The following is a 20,339-nucleotide window of genomic DNA, read 5'->3' as shown; positions in this document are numbered from 1 at the left end:
TCTATCACTCACTCAAATTCTGCATGCAGAATCCCTACGAGCTCCCGGAGGATCCGAGAACGAAGCTCACCCGTTTGTCAGGTTCGGTCAAGCAGCCAGGGTGACGCAAAGGGTTAACGAGCGGTGCGCTGCAGAGCGGCAGGGAGCAAAGCCAATCATGAGTTTAAGCGGGCACGTACGTCTGGTGTGGGCGGGGCCTGGACGTAGAGTACAAAAGGGAAGGGGCGGAAGCCAGGGGGTGAGAGGGCAGAGGGGGTTAGAGGTTGCGAGACGGTTGGGAGAGCACAGGAGCTTTGACCGTTTCTCTGTGCTCTTTATCCGTAGGGATCGGTAGCTGCGGGGACAGCCCGGGGACTGGTGTATGGCCACGGAGTTACGGTGTCCGGACTCCATGCTCTGTCACAATCAGCAAGTAAACTCTTCCTCGACCCAAAACCCCGAGCCGCAGCAACCTGGAGACCTGATCCCGGCCCACGCTGGGGGAAACAGCGACTCCGCGGCCAAGCTGACTCTCCTCAGCGGGCACGCCAATTCTAGCGTACCGGCTGAGCGGGACTCTCAGGCCTCCGGCGGCGCCACCCTCAGCTCAGAAAACAACGGTGGCACTGGCAACTATGACGCTCCAGCCAGCGATTCCCTCCTAGGGGACTGCGAAATCTCCCGGCAGATCGGGGCGCAGCTTAAGCTCCTGCCAATGAATGATCAGATCCGGGAGCTGCAGACTATCATCCGGGACAAGTAAGCCAGAGCGGAAGGGGTAGGGGAGGTGGAGGGTCTCGCGGCGGTGGGCGGGGATTGGAAGTAAAATTGGCTAAGGTTCTTGGCGTTGGGAAGCTGGTCTGTTGGGATCTGGGCAGGGCCTTTTCTTTGAGGGGTGGTGTCACACGACACAGGTCTTCTACTCTTTCCCAGTACCGGTGCTTAACGTCGCTTTCTGTAGGGAGGAAGCGTTTTAGATAACCTCCGGTTTCCTCTTTGTCTCGAGTCATTCCTCAGTCATTCGAATGACTGATTCCTCATTCATTCGTTCGAATGACTTAATGACTGATTCCTCAGTCATTCGAATCAGGTGAACGTGCTATCTGTTCTGTGCCTCTTCACGTGGGCAGCAACAATTTCTGGGTTATGGGTTTACCACGTTGAACAGATACAGGGCAGATGGCATAGCTCTTTCACTTCATATCGTTTAACAGACTCCCAAATCGTTTCCTTGTCCCCAGTTTTTCTTTCTTCTGCATGTTCCCCCAAATTACTGAACATTTAATCTTCTTGATATACTGCTTTGATTAGCTAACTGCCCTACTCAGCAGCCTTCTTTTTTAAATTTTTTTTCCATTTATTTTTATTAGTTGGAGGCTAATTACTTTACAATATTGTAGTGGTTTTTGCCATACATTGACATGAATCAGCCATGGATTTACAGCAGCCTTCTTTGGTTTCTCCGAGCCTACCAAATAAAGTCAGGATACTTAGATGAACATTAAGGCCCTTCTTCATGGTTCCTGGGAACAGTTCTGAAACATCCCAACTTCTGTTTGCACCTGGAATTCTCTTTACTTTTCCTCTGTGTGTTCAAATCCTACCTATTCTTCAACATTAAATGTCTATCTCTGCCAAGAAGCTTTCCTTTAATCATTATTCTTGCTAATCTTTCCTGGCCTTTTTAATGCAAGATTCACCATCTGTTTGTATGCTGCTGTTTTGCTCTTATCTCACTTATTCAATTTTAAGCTCCTTGAGGACAGAAATTTTATCTTTTACATGTTTGAATTCCAGCTATGTCTTTCAAGCAATTGTCACTCAATTACTAAAAGTTCTTTGTAGCTCTTAAAGTTATATTTGTGAAAGTATACTATTTAACGGTTTTTAATTAATCAGTGTTGAAAATTGTGGTCTTGTGAACTAATGAAGTAGTGATCTTAAAAAGTAGGAGGCATAGATTTGGCAGTTGTAGCAGGGGGAACTGAAATAAAACTTATCTGTAAAAAAGAAAATAGGATGATTCTTGTTTTTTTACAGCAAGAGTTGCTGACCTTGTGTCTTGGACCTGTGCTGTCTTGGACTTTGTGTTGCACCTGTAGATGGGCTTCAGGGCTTTAACAAACCTTCAGGAATTATCTGGCAAATGTTATTTGTATGTCTGTTTGTAAATTTTTTTAAATAGCATCTTTATTGAGCTATATTTATGTACATACAGTACACCTTTTAAAGTGTACAATCCAATGGGTTTAAAGTATGCTCATTGCTTTGTAGCCATCACCACATTAAATTTTAGAATGTTTTTATCACCTCAGTAAGAAAGCCCATACCCATGAACAGTCACTCCCCATTTCCCTCCAACCTACCATGAGCCCTAGACAATCACTCAACTACTTTCTGTCTCTATTGATGTGCCTATTCTGGACATTTCATGTAAATGGAATCATACAACATGTGGCCTTTTGTGACTAGTTTCTTTTATTTAGCCTGGTGTTTTCAAGCTTCACCCATCTTCTATCAGTACACTATTTCTTTTTGGCTGAGTAATATTTCACTATTATGGATATACCACATTTTGTTTATCCATTCATTGGGTGATGAACCTTTGGGTGGTTTGGTTTCCATTTTTTGGCTAATATGAATAATGCTGCTATGAACATTTGCACATGTGTCTTTATATGGGATGAGGATTCCTTTGCTTTCATCAGATTTCACACACAATTTTTATAAAACTTGGAGAGGGCGTGGCATTCAGCATTCATATATGACTATATGACAGTATCAATACCTGATTTTACTTCATTACTCAGAAAAGCCCAGGTGGTATAGTAAACCTGGGCATAAGCAAATTTTTTTTCTTCTGAATTGGGAAGGAAACAGCAGGATCCAGAGTGATCTTAGGGAAAGAAGTTTAGCATCTCTGTGCTTCAGCTTTATTATTTGTAAAATGAGTATGTTCATAATATGGTACTCCAAGGAGGCTAAAACAAGATACTGTCTTTGAACATTTGTTATAAATTCTGAAGAGCTATGTGCATTTGAGGCATTTTAAGGCTTCATGTTTAGATTTGTGCATGGTTCAGATTCAATAGGTGCTGTTTTTTTCAGCTATTGGGAGACAGTATAGGGAATTTAACTGTATGTTGAATTCACATTCTTTTTAAAAACTTTTTGTTGGAGTATAATTGCTTTACAATGTTGCATTAGTTTCTACTGTACCACAAAATGAGTCAGTTATACATATACTTATATCCCTTTTTTTTAGTTTTTCTTCTTATTTACGTCACCACAGAGCATTGAGTAGAGTTTCCTGTGCTCTAGTAGGTTTTCATTAATTATTTATTTTGTACATAGTAGTGTATAAATGTCAATCCCAGACTCCCAATTTCTCCCAACCTCCCTTCCCCACTTGGTATTGATAAGTTTGTTCTCTACATCTGTGTCTCTATTTCTGCTTTGCAAATATTCAAAGCTGCAGTAATAAGGGCATTATGGTACTGGTACAAAAACAGAAATATAGATCAATGGAACAGAATAGAAAGTGCAGAGAGAAACTCTTGCACCAGTGGTCACCTAACCTATGGCAAAGGAGGCAAGATTATACAGTGGAGAAAAGACAGTTTTTTCAGTAAGTGGTGCTAGGAAAACTCTACTGTTCCATGTTCAAGAATGAAATTAGAATACTCCATAACACCGTGCACAAAAATGAACTCAAAATAGATTAAAGACCTAAATGTAAGGCTGGACACTGTGAAACTCTTATAGGAAAATATAGGCAGAATACTCTAAGTTATGCAGCAAGATTTTTTTTGACCCATCTCCTCAAGTAATGAAAATGAAAACAGAAATAAACAAATGGGACTTAATTAAATTTGAAAGCTTTGCATATCTGTAAAGCAATTATCCTTCAGTTAAAAGAATTTTTTAAAAAAGCACTATGTCTGTGTTTCCACTGCTGCCCTGCAAATATTCTCATCAGTATCATCTTTCTACATTCCATATATACATTAATATATGACATTTATCTTTCTCTTGCTGACTTACTTCACTCTGTAAAATAGGCTCTAGGTTTATCCACCTCATTAGAACTGACTCAAATGCATGCCTTTTTATGGCTGAGTAATATTCCATTGTATATATGTACCTCAGCTTCTTTATCCATTCATCTGTCGATGGACATCTAGGTTGCTACCATGTTCTAGCTATTGTAAATAGTGCTGCAGTGAACATTGGGGTACATGTGTCTTTTTCAATTTTGATTTCCTGAGGGTGTATGCCTAGGAGTGGGATTGATGAGTTATATGGGCTCAATAAAAAGGACAGAAATGGTATGGACCTAACAAAAGCAGAAGATATTAAGAAGAGGTGACAAAAATACACAGAAGAACTATACAAAAAAGGTCTTCATGACCCAGATAATAACAATGGTGTGGTCACTCACCTAGAGCCAGACATCCTGGGATGTGAAGTCAAGTGAGCCTTAGAAAGCATCACTATGAACAAAGCTAGTGGAGGTGATGGAATTCCAGTTGAGCTATTTCAAATCCTAAAAGATGATGCTGTGAAAGCGCTGCACTCGATATGCCAGCAAATTTGGAAAACTCAGCAGTGACCACAGGACTGGAAAAGGTCAGTTTTCATTCCAATCCCAAAGAAAGGCAATGCCAAAGAATGCTCACACTACCACACAATTGCACTCATCTTACATGCTAGTAAAGTAATGCTCAAAATTCTCCAAGCCAGGTTTCAACAATGCGTGAACCATGAACTTCCAGATGTTCAAGCTGGTTTTTGAAAAGGCAGAGGAACCAGAGATTAAATTGCCAACATCCGCTGGATCATCAAAAAAGCAAGAGAGTTCCAGACTGGTTCCAGAGTTTCCAGAACAACAGACTGGTTCCAAATAGGAAAAAGAGTATGTCAAGGCTGTACATTGTCACCCAGCTTATTTAACTTATATGCAGAGTACATCACACTTGAAATGCTGGGCTAGATGAAGCACAAGCTGGAATCAAGATTGCTGGGAGAAATATCAATAACCTTAGATATGCAGATAACACCACCTTTATGGCAGAAAGTGAAGAGGAACTAAAGATACTCTTGATGAAAGTGAAAGAGGAGAGTGAAAAAGTTGGCTTAAAGCTCAACATTCAGAAAACAAAGATCATGGCATCTGGTCCCATCACTTCAAGGCAAATAGATGGAGAAACAGTGGAAACAGTGTCAGACTTTATTTTTTTGAGCTCCAATATCACTGAAGATGGTGACTGCAGCCATGAAATTAAAAGACGCTTGCTCCTTGGAAGGAAAGTTATGACCAACCTAGACAGCATATTAAAAAGCAGGCATTACTTTGCCAACAAAGGTCTATCTAGTTAAGGCTATGGTTTTCCCAGTAGTCATGTATGAATGTGAGAGTTGGATTATAAAGAAAGTTGAGTGCAGAAGAATTGATGCTTTTGAACTGTGATGTTGGAGAAGACTCTTGAGAGTCCCTTGCACTACAAGGAGATCCAACCAGTCCATCCTAAAGGAAATCAGTCCTGAATATTCATTGGAAGGACTGAAGCTGAAACTCCAATACTTTGGCCACCTGATGTGAAGAGCTGACTCATTTGAAAAGACCCTGATGGTGGGAAAGATTGAAGGTGGGAGAAAGGGACGACAGAGAATGAGATGGTTGGATGGCATCACCGACTCAATGGACGGGAATTTGAGTAAACTCCAGGAGTTGGTGGTGAATGGGGAGGCCTGGCGTGCTGCAGTCCATGGGGTCACAAAGAGTGGGACACGACTGAGCGATTGAACTAATAGTGTTTTTTTTCCTAGTTTTTTTTTTTTTTTTTTTTTTTTAAGGAATCTCCGTATCTTCTTCCATGGTGGCTGTATCAATTTACATTCCCACCAACAGTGCAAGAGAGTTCCATTTTCTCCACACCCTCTCCAGGATTTGCTGTTTGTAGACTTTTTGATAATGGCCATTCTGACCTGTATCAGGTGATAGCTCATTGAAGTTTTGATTAGCATTTCTCTAATAATGAGTGATGGTGTGCATCTTCTCATGTGTTTGTTAGCCATCTGTGTGTCTTTGGAGAAATGTCTGTTAAGGTCTTTTCCCCACTTTTTGATTGGGTTGTTTGTTTTTCTGTTATTGACTTGTATGAACTGCTTGTATATTTTGGAAATTAATCTTCTGTCAGTTGTTTCATTTGCTGTTATTTTCTCCCATTCTGAGGGTTGTCTTTTCACCTTGTTTACAGTTTCCTTTGCTGTGCAAAAGCTTTTAAGTTTAATTAGGTCCCAGTTATTTAGTTTTGTTTTCATTTCCATTACTCTAGGTGGTGGGTCCTAGAAGATCTTGCTTTGATTTATGTCATTGAGTGTTCTGCCAGTGTTTTCCTCTAAGAGTTTCATAGTTTCTGGTCTTATATTTAGGTCTTGGTACTGATGAAATTATTTGCAGGGCAGTGTTGGAGACACATAGAGAACAGACTTATGAACATGGAGGCAGGGGGAGGAAGGAGAGGGTGGGATGTATAGAGAAAGTAACATGGAAACTTATATTACCATATGTAAAATAGGTAGCCAATGGGAATTTGCTGTATGACTCAGGAAACTCAAACAAGGGCTCTGTAACAACCTAGAGGGGTGGGATGAGGGGGGAGATGGGAGAGAGAGGTCCAAGAGGTGGGACATATGGCTGATTCATGTTGATGTTTGGTGGAAACCAACAAAATTCTGTAAAGCAATTATCCTTCAATTAAAAAATAAATTACAAAAAAAACCCTTTTGTATAGCAAAGGTAACTGTAAACAAAATGAAAGACAACCCCCAGAATGGGAGAAAATATTCTCAATAAAGTAATCAATAAGGGATTAATCTCCAAAATACAGAACTCACATCCTTATTTAAAAAAAAAAAAAACATGGGAGAGCCTAGATAATTTTTATCCTGCTATGATACAGAATAGAAAAACTCACTACAATTTTTGATAACTAATTGATGCTAATTTTGATAACTAATTGACATGGAAGCCTGTCATGCTGCAGTCCATGGGGTTGTAAAGAGTTGGACATGACTGAGCGTCTGAACTGAACTGGATCAATGCTTAGTTATTTAGGATGGAGACAGTTTTGTTTTTGTTACTCAAATTTGTTTGTTAATACAGGCCTCTGTTCCTTTATCTTCAAAAATTTGTATCCTCTCACACAAACAGGACCTGTTGTTTCATCCCCTTTGGGGGACTGGGTGTAGAGTGCTGGTGGTTAAAGCAGCTATATTTACATGTGTATAGTTATCGTATCTATCACAGTCTATCTTCCTTGGACCCTTACGCTTTCCTCTATTTTGATGTGACATTATGTATGTGCACTATGGAACTGTCTCATGATAGAAGCCATTGGAGTACTTGTTATTCCTTTTATTGTTCCTGGTCCTTAGTATCTATTTAGTGAAGGAATTGCTTTCTAAATTGATTTTGGCATGGAGAAATGGAGTTGAGTAAGAGGACTGCATGTTGTAAATACATAAAGCAGGCAAGATTGAGAACATTGTGCTGATTTTAAATGTGTTTAGTTTTTTGAACTGCACAATATTTTCACCATAATATGTTGGTTGTATTATTGAATTTCAAAGAAATGGTTTTCTGAGTATCCAGTAATCTAAATATCAAATGATCAGATAATTTACTCAAGTCACACAGGTGTCACTGGTGAACTCAGAAACAACTGCTTCATTTACAGTTTTTGTTGTTGCAATGGATTTAAACCACACATCCTTCCCTTTCTGCCTCCTTTATATAGTAAAAGCAGCAAAATCTGAGTGTAATGCACAGTTCACTTGAACATAATTCATGACTTCATATGTGAGGCAGTGCAATGTATTTAAAAGATCACCACCCCCACTGTTATTGTTGTTATTGGTTTTCTTTTGTCTCCTGAAACATTAAAGTAAAGCTGTTTCATGAACTATTGCATGTTTCCTGTATATTTGCCCTCAAAGGGATTTTGCCATGGCAGCAGGCAGCTTGAATGAAAGTTGAACAATCTTATTTTAGTCCATGAAATAGTACTAAAGAAGGAGTGCATTCAGCCGTGTGGATTTTTTTAGTCACCTGATGGGAAGACAGTTAACCTCAGGATGGATGAACATCCTGTGCAGCCGTAATATGAAGGCAGCTTGATGTGATTTGAGTCATTTGTCTTGGTAATGTTCTTAACCAAAGCTGTTCATTTGAATTGCTTGAGGAGTCTTTTTTTTTTTTTTTTTTGGAACCCATCCTTAGAGTTGAATAGTAGTTGGGTGGAATCTGAGCACTTGTAGCTTTTCAGATACCATAGGTGCTTGTGCTGTAATCAGTCTGGGCCACTGACCATGGGAGAATGGCTATTCTCCCTTGCATTGTGATTTGGCTGGTTTTGGTTGTGGGGTGTAGGCTGAACCAGGGATTCTAAATTGCACAGAGCCAGCCTAGAGAGCCTAGCCAGGCATCACCCTGAGACTGAAGAAATCTCAGAACCCCTTCAGCTTGTACAAAACCAAAAATCAATCACAGAAAACTCTGTGACCTACAAGTTATTTAAATCATGGACATGATTTTGGTTTTCTGTGTGAATTTTCTAACTTGCTTAAGGCCAGGAGTGAGGGTGTTGCTTCTTTATACATGTCTCTGTTGTATTTTCCAGTGCTGGAAAAGACTCTGATGCTGGGAAAGATAGAAGGCAGGAGGAGAAGGGGACGACAGAGGATGAGATGGTTGGATGGCATCACCAACTCAATGGACATGAGTTTGCGCGAACTCTGGGAAATAGTGAAGGACAGGGAAGCCTAACGTGCTGCAGTTCATGGCGTCACAAAGAGTTGGACACAACTGAGCGACTGAACAACTTTTTCTACCTGATCTCAAATGTTTACTTTGAACTCTGCCTTGAGGTTTAATTAATAAGTAATTAATGCCACTATTTTATGAGATTCTTAAGGTGCTAAAGAGCTGTGATCCTGATGACTTAATACTTGGCAGGTAGCACTCTAAAAACTATTTTTTGTTTTTGTTTGTTTTTGTTTTTCATGTCATATTAGGTTTGCTCCAAGACTGGGGTTTTGTTTTTTTGAGTGGGAAGGGAGGAGGAGGAAAATAATTTCTAAATCATCTGCATACCATGACAAACATTGGAGCTATTCTTTTTGTAATGATGACATAACAAAATAGCTATGGTAGTAGAACTTGCTATTCCTGATGGCTCAGTGGTAAAGAATTCACCTGCAGTGTAGGAGACGCAGGTTTGATTCCTGGGTTGGGAAGATACCCTGGAAGAGTGCATGGCAACCCACTCCAGTATTCTTGCCTGGAAAATCCCCATGGACAGAGGAGCCTAGCAGGTTATAGTCCATGGGGTTGCAAGAGTGGGACATGACCTGGTGACTAAACTACCACAACCACCATGAAAGTAGAGCTTATGTTTTTTTGGATCTTCCACTAAACATTAACTCTTAGTGAAATATTCCTTTGGTTTAAACCTGCCAGAAAAACTATTTTTACTTCCCTTTAACCTGTTGCTTAAGCAAAAACAAACAAGATCATATTAGGGCTAAAATTGAGTCCGAATTAGTTCTTCCTCCTTAGCTTAGGTTGCTCGGTAAATACAGGACTCTCAGTTAAATTTGAGTTAAGATAAACAGTGAATACTTTTCTTAGTATAAATATATCCTAAACATTGTATGTGACACACTTCTGAAATACAAATTTAGCTGGGTGTCCTGTATTTTTATTTGCTAAATGTGGCAACTTTATGCCCAGACTTAACTTTTCCCACAGCAAATGCTAAAGACAATCCTTGTGTATAATCCTCATTTTCAAAAATAGTACCTAATTCAATACTGCTAGGGTTTGATTTATTTATTTTTTTTTACTTATTTTAAATCTTTTTTTGAATTTATGGGGTTTGATTTAAATTAAATTCTTTTAAGTTATGAGTCACATTTTAATTTAATCATTTTAAAAGGGTGTATTCTTATATTAACCTTAATTATATACCCTTTATACTCACGAAGAAGGGCAATGCCAAAGAGTGTTCAAATTACCACAATATTGCACTCATTTCACATGCTAGCAAATTAATGCTCAAAATTCTCCAAGCCAGGCTTCAACAGTACATGAATTGAGAACTTCCAGATGTTCAATCTGGATTTAGAAAAGGCAGGGGAACTAGAGGTCAAACTGCCAACATCTGTTAGATCATAGAAAAAGCAAGAGAATTCCAGAAAAACATCTACTTCTGCCTCACTGACTGCACTAAAGCCTTTGACTTTGTGGATCACAGCAAACTGGAAAATTCTTAAAGAGATGGGACCTTACCTGCCTCCTGCAAAACCTGTATGCAGGTCAAGAAGCAACAGAACCGGACATGGAACAATGGACTGGTTCCAAATTGGGAAAGGAGTATGTCAAGGCTGTATATTGTCACCCTGCTTATTTAACTTACATGCAGAGTACATCATGTGAAATGCCAGGCTGGATGAAGCACAAGCTGAAATCAAGATTGCCAGGAGAAGTATCAAAAACCTCATATGCAGATGGCACCACCCTTATGGCAGAAAGCGAAGAAGAACTAAAGAGCCCCTTGATGAGAGTGAAAGAGGAGAGTGAAAAAGCTGGCTGGATTAAAACTCAACTTTCAGAAAACAAAGATCATGGCATCCGGTCCCATCACTTCATGGCAAGTAGATGGGGAAACAATGGAAACAGTGACAGGCTTTATTTTTTGGAGGGGCTCCAAAATCACTGCAGATGGTGACTGCAGCCGTGACATTAAAAGACTCATACTGCTTGGAAGGAAAGCTATGACTAAGCTGGACAGCATATTAAAATGCAGGCATTACTTTGCTGACAAAGGTCTGTCTGGTTAAAGCTATGGTTTTCCGGTAGTCATGTATGGATGTGAGAGTTGGACTATAAAGAAGGCTGAGTGCTGAAGAATTGATGCTTTTGAACTGTGTTGTTGAATACTCTTGAGAGTCCCTTGGACTGTAAGGAGATCAAACCACTCAATCCTAAAGGAAATCAATCCTGAATATTCATTAGAAGGACTGATGCTGAAAGTGAAACCAATACTTTGGCCACCTGATGCAAAGAATCAGCTAGAAAAGACCCTGATGCTGCGGAAGATTGAAGGCAGGAGAAGGGGATGACAGAGGATGAGATGGTTGGGTGGCATCTCTGATTCAATGGATATGAGTTTGAGCAAGCTCCGGGAAATGGTGAAGGGCAGGGAAGCCTGTTGTGCTACAGTTCGTGGGGTTGTGAAGAGTTGGACATGACTGAGTGAACAACAACAACAATAAACTCTTTACAAGCCACATTATAATAGTAGCTTCTCCATCTTAAAAAGGAACATTTTAATGATTTGGCTGCCATAATCTTTATTTCATTATTTGCGTTGTATGTAAATGCCTGTCTGATTCACAGGGAGATAAATATCATTAAAATATACCTAAAAACTGGTTACTTTTTAGTAAACTTTCCCTTATTATAGCAAAATATAGATAATAGCTTTATTCAGGGACTTAGCTTCAGGCTGGGAAGAACCTTGGAATTCTTCACCTCTGTAAGCCTCTCTACTTTCATTACTAAAAAAGTGGTATTGATAATAGCAGACTCTACTTGTTAAGATTATGTGAGGATTAGATCAGATAATGCATCAAAAATGCTTAATGCTTAGTACCAAGGAAGCTTTTAATAAATGGTGATCTGTGGGAAAGGGAGTAGTATATGTATATTACTGTTACCTATTGTTACTTTTGGACCATTTAAGAAAATCCTTCTAAATAAATCTGTATGCTTGGGTGTTTGTGTACAGTTATTAAAATGATTTTTCTTATAAAGAGGCGAGGTTTTCAAGTTTATTTTGAATAGATAAGTAGCAGGTAGTGATCAAATGACAGTTTTTGCTGTAGAAATTGAAGTTGTATTTGCCCCAGGAGAGGATGTCTTCTAAAATACTAGAGAATTCCTCTAGTGGTGGTAGTAGTGGTAGTAGTAGTAGTAGCAGCAGCAATAGCAAAGTAGTTAATAGTAGTAGTGAGGTCTAAGAAGAGAGGAGAAGATCTCTACTTGAAGTCTTAATTTTTTCATATTATATAACATTCCTCTCATAGTTCCATATGTTGTGGATGATAAGTAAATACCTATTGGCCCATTTTGAAAGTAAGGTCAGAGATTTCGCCTGATTTCATCTTGGTTTGGGTCTGCTTTGAGATGTCCATGTTTTAAACTATATACAATTGCTATAGCTTCTCTGGAAACTTTAAAGTGCTTTATACACTGTCTCAAGTAGGTAAGAGTCCGATTTACCAAATCCACATTGAAGTGAGGATATGGTTTCTGGCCTGATTCTCATTCTTTTGTTGTTTCGCTGTGAAGATCTTTTTTTTTTAATGGTATCTTTGGCTTTCATTTTTCATTTTGTTACTACAGATGTGTGGCATATTTGTTGGGCAAAGTGTCAAGATAAGTTGACACTTTTCTCAGATATGGTTAGGTCTGCATTATTAATCCTATTTGGAGTTCACACAACTTAAAAGGTACTCAACATTAATTAGATTTCTGTACTTTGAATTATGAGCGCCTGGATATCACTGTTTAAATATTTGAATATATTATACAATAATCCAGGGGTGTGTGTCAGTGTGTTTGTTGTTTTGTGATGATCTTGTATTACATTTTATTTGGGAAAGTTATCAGATACAAAATGATTAAAATATCCCTCAAAACTTTGTTTCCAGTATGATAGATTTTTTTAAAGAATGGTTTTGAGACAGAGGTGAATAGAGTTATGATTTGAAATGAAGTATATAGAGTGAATAAGACCTGGGATCTGGTTTACATTAAAACATCTTTATTAACACATACTTTAGTCCAGTGTTGGGTCTAAAGTAGGGGCCTAGAGATTATATGCAACTTGATTGATCTAACAGGAAATATCTGCTTAATGAAACTCTGGTGTTAACAATGTAAAGGATTTAGATGTGGATATTAAAGACCACTGTGGGTTTTGTTTAAAATGCAACCAACTTGCTGTATTCTAGCTTTACTTTAATTTCTAGATTGATTCAAAGTAAGTGGAATGAGTCTGAAATCTGTCAAAAACAGCAGTGTATAGGTTAGTAATTACTGTTTGTAGTGGGATGACTTTGAGTTTTACTGGAAGTCAAATAACTATCAAGAGATGATGGTTCTTATTAGGTTCTCACATCGTGTACTTTTTTTGGAATGTAGAGAAATGTTTATCATGCAGAAGTTGTCAACTGAAGCTGATATTTTTAAGGAGAGTGTGAATATGTTAAAATGTCTTATTCTAAAGTAAAATAATGAATTTGAGCAACTCCAATCATTTAACCTAATATAAATTTTCTTTGTAATATATTTATGTGTAACTGATCAGAAATTAAAGACAAACATTTCAGGTGTGTTCTCAAAATATATTACTGGATATTTTTTTAAGACTTTTCTTAAAGAATCCAGACTTTTCTACCCTATTGAAAAATTGTGTTCTGGCTGCTTACATAAGTTTGTGTAGGTCTGCCAAACAGGGTAGTAGTCTTCAGTATTTTTTTTGTGTGTGTGTGGTTCACTGACTTTTATTTCTTTGACAAACATGTTGTGAAGACTTATAGAAATGAAAGGTGCTGATGTAATAGTATATTTTTATTTGAAAACCGCAATACATAAAATAAAGCCTGTTTTATTTATTTATTTTGGTTGTGCTGGATCTTTGTTGCTGTATAGGCTTTTTTCTAGTTGCAGTGAGTTGAGGCTACTCTGTAGCTGCCATGCGGGGATTTCTCATTATAGTGGCTTCTCTTGTTGTGGAGCATGGGCTCTAGGGTGCGTGCACTTCAGTAGCTGTGGCACATTGGCTCAGTAGTTGTGGCTGCTGGGCTCTGGAGCACAGGCTCAATAGTTGTGGCACATGGGCTTAGTTGCTCCGCTGCATGTGGGATCTTCCCGGATCAGGGATTGAACTGGTGTCTCCTGCACTGGCAGGCAATTCTTTACCACTGGGCGACCAGGGGAGCCCCTAAAGCCTGTTTTTAATGAGCTCTCTGTGTGTAGTCATGTGGATAGAGTTTTCTGAGGTTAGGGAGTATTTATATATAAAGAATACAGACCTAGACCTATATTCTTGCTATATTTTAGAGAGTTAGTATCTGTAATAATGAAAGAACTGTGGTTACTCTAAGAAACCTAACACCATTTGTGTAAGGGATATTTCATTGCTTTTTCCTGTCAGAGAAAGTAAATGCAGCTTGAAAAAGAGTTGTGATTAATGGGTATACTAATACTAAATGGGCTCGCATATGTCATTTTGATGCTATGTTGGGGAATATTTTAGGTATGCAATGGGCAGGCAGGTGGGGATATTTAAGTATATAAACTGTAAATCAGTCAGATCATTTAACTTACATGAGAGGAGGAGGAACAATAATAGATTTTTACAAAAGAAAAAAATGTCAGCCTTATAACATTTCCCTTTTGGCTGTTTAACAGTTTGTGGGTAGGTGCAACCCTGGATTATTATTACTTGGGTACCTCAGGATCTGAAAATACTGACCAGAAGGAATTGTACAGGAAATTGGTAGAAAGATCTATGGAATAAGCTATTTGATTGAAAAACGGAAAAATTTATCAATAGTTTGAGAAAAAGGTCTTGTTGATTAGCTTATGTGTTCTTGGAAGCAATAACAAAATAGAGGATTAACTTGTTTGTACAGTTCTCATTCCAAAAAGAATTAGAGGCAAAGCAGACGGTTACTTATGTTGGTAATAAGGATTTTAGATTGGGGTGAATGGTGCGTGAGAATGGGGAGAACCTGGTTTTCTTACTGCAAAATTTTTTTCTTAACTTGAGCTCTGGATATGCTGCCATTTTCCAGGGGGAACTTGTTCATCTTCTGGTTGAAGAGTATATACTTGAGCAGTTCAGTGGGAGGCTACATGATCTTTTCAATTTCTGTCTCTAATGATAATCAGATGAGCATTTTCAATAATATTTATCAAGTCATTCCATTTAGGTTCCTGTATCCTAGTGAAAAATATCATGTCTCAATAATAGTCTATTACAGGTAAGCTTTTAGCATGTAATAGGTTTTAATATCATTGTTACTGTATATATGTTAAGTAATATTTCACTTTAAAGCTCTAATCTAGACTAAAACCTGTACTTTTTTTTTTTTTTTAGGACAGCCAGTAGAGGGGACTTCATGTTTTCTGCGGATCGTTTGGTAGGTTGATGGAAGCTTTCAATTTTCATTTCATTGTTGTTCCTAGTGTTAAAATCATAGTAGCCCAAGGACTTTTTGTTTGAGAACATTCTGGGGTTAAGAGAGATGGTACCAAGTAACATCTTGCTAGACTTTGCAAGTGTTGTTTCTACTTTTGCATTAAAACTCTGCCTCAGTCACATTCACCTCAAATCATTGCCTACAAACTCGCTGTCTATAGTTCTGATGTACCACTACTTTTCAAGAGGATCTTGGTAACTTGATCCTGAGTCTTAAGTACCTCTTCTTAGGCCAGTGAAGTGAAGTAAATTAAAAGGAAACCAAAGATGTAAAGAGACCTAGTAGTTACCCTTGTGGTGTCCATAGAATGCACAAAAGCTAATAACTATCTTATAGTTTACATGGGGATGGATATCTATTTTGCCTCTTATTTTCTGTAGTATCTTCACATGTGGATACTGTCTACACTTAGGGAATTCCTGTTAAGGATTGACCAAGCCCAATTCTGTTTAGCTAGTGTCATCTGAGAGGATCTCAGGCCAAATTGGGCTGTCTTAGGTAAGCCCTGTTTACTTCTTGTGTGTATATCTAAGTTTGTTTAGTGCTTGGAATGAGGTTGACACATGTTCTGCTGTGGTTGCTAGTATTCATCACTTCATGAAATATACATTGAACTCATGTGAGTCAGACACTGTGCCAGACTGTGTTGTAGGTGGCAGGAGATTGAGTGGTAAAGCATAAAGACATGGGTCCCTGATCTTGTGTGGTTTACAGTCTAAATACTGTTCTCATTGTTTAGTCTGGGAAAGAAAGAAAAGTGATTTATTAAGCTTATAGTTATAACCAGATAGTAGAAGACAGATTATTAAAGGGAATGTGATGATATTGGTGGGGGGAGGTATGAAACTCTTCATGTACATTTTTCCTAGGGAAATCTTTATTCCAAAAGAGTGTAGACGGTACATATTCTACTTTTGACTTTTAAGTATTCTTGGTTCAAAGGCCACTTCTATTTGAGCTTCCAGGGGCAGTAAAAATCCTTGGATTGCATCAAGATAAATGTAGTTGACATTCTTGGAGTGATAGGTTATTTCTTTTTGCTTTTATCAAACCAAAGGGTTCAAGATAGTTGTATCAGTGGCTGCTGTGGGGAAAAACAGAGATCTTGGTGTTCACTGATAGAAAATGATTTCTCTCTCTTTCTTTCTTTTGCTCTCCTTGTGCCATTTTCCTATAGAACATAGGAATTAAGATCATGGTTATTATAAAATGCTTGCTTGAAAGGGTAGGCATTATATCTTAGTCAAATTAGATAATAAGGACCCGGGGCAAAATTCACCTGAGTGGATGGTAATTTTGGACCTCTCTGTTCTCTGCAGTTGGATTTGAAGGTCCTGATATTGGGGGTGGAGGGTGTGGAAGGTCAGTTGTGGTTGTGGTAGGGACTGGAGCTGTTGAGGTTTCTGGTGATGGGAATTTCTAGTATACTGTCTCTTCTAGCACAAGGGTCCTATTATAGTTGACATTAATTCTGTCTTGAGTTTGTCAGGATTGGCTTTCCTGGCACTCAGATTTTGAATTTTAACTCTTGAGAATAGGTTAAACCCTTCTTCTGGTTTATGTTCTCCTGTAAAGCTTGGACACACTAATTCTTGTCCCAAAGTTGCAGGAGGTGGGCAGGTGGTAAGATTTTTTAGAGTAGTATTACTAGAAGGAAAACAAGGCTCTTCAAAGAAAATGATCCTCTTCTTTCCTTGTACTTTGCTCATAAGAAACATTAGTCTCCACAGATGGTGGTGGCTAGAGGTGACTATGCACACACACACACAGTATTCATGAGGTTCCTGGACCCTCTGGTACTCCAGATTGACACAGTGCAGCCTATTTAACATTTATCATTTTAATGGCAGCAGGGTGTTTTGTTGTGATAACAGAGCATAGGGCTTGACATTTCTCTCTGCTGTTCTTAATCAGTAATATAATACTGATTGGAGAAAATGTGCTCTACAGACTCAGCACTGCCTTTTTGTAGTGGCCTCTGGATGTTCATAGGACTATCTGATGGGTTTTGGATATTATATAACTGCAAGGATATTCCTTGTAGTTCTGATGGATTCTTTGCTCTGTACACATTAAGATCATTAGGAGCCTTTTTTTTTTTTTTTTTTTTAAAGCTGAAGTCCTAATACGTTTAACTGGATCCTACTTCAAGATCAGTAAATTGGTTCAGTTCCATCCACTCATTTATTTCCTCCTAAGAAATTCAGGCTTTATTTCTCATCATGGTGGGCCTTTGTTAAAAAGCATCCACCTTAACTATTTCAAAGTACTAAACAAGGCGAAGCGGCGCCGGCCGCTTCCCAGCCAGGCTGAAAGGGCTCGGGAAGCTAGCTGGCCTTGGCCCTAAATCGCATACTGGATGGCTGGCCCCAGCTACCCTTGCCGAGCCGCGCAAAGAAGGATGCCCCTGGCTCTCGTTGGCCTCCCAGGTTTGCTTTCCGTCTTTTCCCGAAGGTGGGCCCTTAGGTCCACTGTCCGGACCCTGCAGCCGCTGGGAAAGCCAAACCCCGAGTGGCCGGAGAGTAACCGGAAGTGTCCTCCCAGGCGGAGGGGCAGCGCCGGCCGCAGCCGGGGAGAGGGAAGAATTGAGTATTGTTAATAACTATGGACTGGAGACCTTTTGGAGCCAAAAGGAAGACAGTCTTGAGTCTTTCTTGTTATGGGTTGTAAATACCACATGAAGAATGAGTGCATGTGATGCTGGAAACTTGCAGAGAGGAACTACTCATGATTGAAAGGCTTAAAACAGATGTATCTTTCAAGTTCTTATCAAGAAAGTGACTATGAAGAAAATGATGGGTCAGGAAGACCAGTGGAAAACTCCCTAGGAGAGAGCCATAGACAATGTACACTTCAGAAGAGAGATATAATCAGAGAACTCAAAAAAGGAAAATATATCATGTATGCCCTCAGAAGGGTAAAATGATTTTTATTCAAGTGCATGAGATTACTCAAATAGATGATCAGATATACCAGTGCCTTGAACGTGAGCAAAACTTTTTTGAAAACTTAGCTCTTATTATGTGTGAGAGAACCCACACTGGGGAGAAACCTTATAGATGTGATATGTGTGAGAAAACCTTCATCCAAAGCTCAGATCTTATTTCATATCAGAGGATCCACAGTTATGAGAAACCTTATAAATGTAGCAAATGTGAGAAGAGCTTTTGGCACCACTTAGCCCTTTCAGGACAGCAGAGAACGCATGCAGGTAAAAAATTCTATACATGTGATATCTGTGGCAAGAATTTTGGTCAGAGCTCTGATCTGCTTGTCCACCAGCGAAGCCATACAGGCGAGAAACCGTATCTGTGTAGTGAGTGTGATAAATGCTTCAGCTGAAGTACAAACCTCATAAGGCACAGAAGAACTCACACGGGTGAAAAACCATTTAAGTGTCTGGAGTGTGAAAAAGCTTTTAGTGGGAAATCTGATCTTATTAGCCACCAGAGAACTCATACTGGTGAAAGACCCTACAAATGTAATAAGTGTGAGAAAAGTTACCGACACTGGTCAGCCTTCATTGTTCATAAAATAGTACATACTGGGGAGAAGCCCTATAAGTGTGGTGCCTGTGAGAAATGCTTTGGCCAGAAATCAGACCTTATTGTACACCAGAGAGTCCACACAGGTGAGAAGCCATATAAATGCTTGGAATGTATGAGAAGTTTTACCCAGAGTGCCAACCTCATCAGGCACCAGGCAACTCACATTCACACTTTTAAATGCCTTGAATATGAGAAGAGCTTCAGCTGTAGTTCAGACCTTATTGTGCATCAAAGAATTCACATGGAAGAGAAACTGCATCAGTGGTTTGCATGTGAGAGTGGCTTCTTCCTAGGCATGGACTTAGTTGCCCAACAGAAAATGAGAACTCAGACAGAGGAGCTGCATTATAAATAGTGTCTGTGATAAAAGCTTTCACCAGAGCTCAGCCCTTCTTCAACATCAGACAGTCCACATTGGTGAAAAACCCTATATCTGTAATGTGGCTGAGAAAGTTCTTGAGCTCAGCCCTCCCCATGTATCAGAAGCCTCACAGATATCTTGACCAGACAAGAAGTTATTATACCATAAACAAACAAACAGAAAAAGATGTATTTACAGTGTAAGAGAACTCATTTAAGATGGAGAACTCAAAGCAAATCTCAGATTTTCCTCAGAGCTCAGACTTTATTGGGGACCAGAAAATCTGCAGTTATAGGCATTGAGAAATGGTTTGACCAGAGAGCTGTCTTTACAGAACCTTATCAATCACTCCAGTGAGAAACCTTACAAATTCCCTGAGTTTTTTGAAAACCTTCAGCCCAAGCTCATGTCTGATCACCCACAAGAGGATTTATACAGGTGGGAAACTTACAAGTTCATTGAATGTGAGAAAGCTCTCTAGCAATGCTCACCTCTCCTCATTCCAAGAGAATTCAGATCAGAGGATGATATTCTTTAATGACCTGTGAAACAGTGCTTCAGACAGTATGCACGCCTCATTGGTCGTCAGAAAGCCCCACTGGAAAGAAACCCCAACAGTTGTGAAAAAAGCCTGTTAACATAACTGTGACTTTATTACAGTTACAGTTACAGAGAAGCCATACAGGTGAAAATTTGTGTATTTGCCTTGAATGTGGCAAAAGCATTAAGTGGAGAGCCTTCTTGGGTTTGCAACCCCCCCCAAAAAAAGAAAATCTGGTGAAGGACCTTATGAATTCTCTGAATGAGAAAACTTCTGTCAATGATCAGTTCTTGTACACCAGGGAACTTGTATAAGTGAAAGACCCTATAAATAACCCTAAGTCTAGGGGAGAAAAAAAAAATCCTTGCAGGAAATCTCTATCTTATTGGGCCCCAAAGAAACTACTCTGGAGAGCATTTTGTAGACCTCTATAGAGGTCTAACTGTGAACTGTGTACATTTAACAGGTATGAGAAGAACTGTTCTCATAGTTAGTTGACCCCTGTAGTAGAGATGACTTTTAATGGAGTCGACATGCAAACAGTTTTGTTTAGATACCCAGAAACTTGTTC

At 39.1% G+C, this 20,339-nt stretch overlaps 1 protein-coding gene across 2 annotated transcripts in view; it reads left to right on the top strand.

Annotated features, from left to right (window-relative positions):
• The first annotated feature begins 230 nt into the window (after nucleotides 1–230).
• The window catches only part of UPRT (uracil phosphoribosyltransferase homolog), a 29,850-nt gene continuing 9,741 nt past the window's right edge, over nucleotides 231–20,339 (top strand). For both annotated transcript variants that reach the window (XM_043459278.1, XM_043459277.1), the window contains exons 1-2: nucleotides 231–738; nucleotides 15,216–15,258. In XM_043459278.1, coding sequence (XP_043315213.1) covers nucleotides 362–738; nucleotides 15,216–15,258 — 420 coding nt within the window. In that variant the 5' untranslated portion in view covers nucleotides 231–361. The remainder of the gene's footprint in view (nucleotides 739–15,215; nucleotides 15,259–20,339) is intronic.

This window comes from Cervus canadensis, chromosome X (genome assembly GCF_019320065.1).
Source record: "Cervus canadensis isolate Bull #8, Minnesota chromosome X, ASM1932006v1, whole genome shotgun sequence".
Classification (NCBI taxonomy): domain Eukaryota; kingdom Metazoa; phylum Chordata; class Mammalia; order Artiodactyla; family Cervidae; genus Cervus; species Cervus canadensis.
The sequence above is the reverse complement of the archived record's forward strand: the minus strand, read 5'-3'. Positions and strand labels throughout refer to the sequence as shown.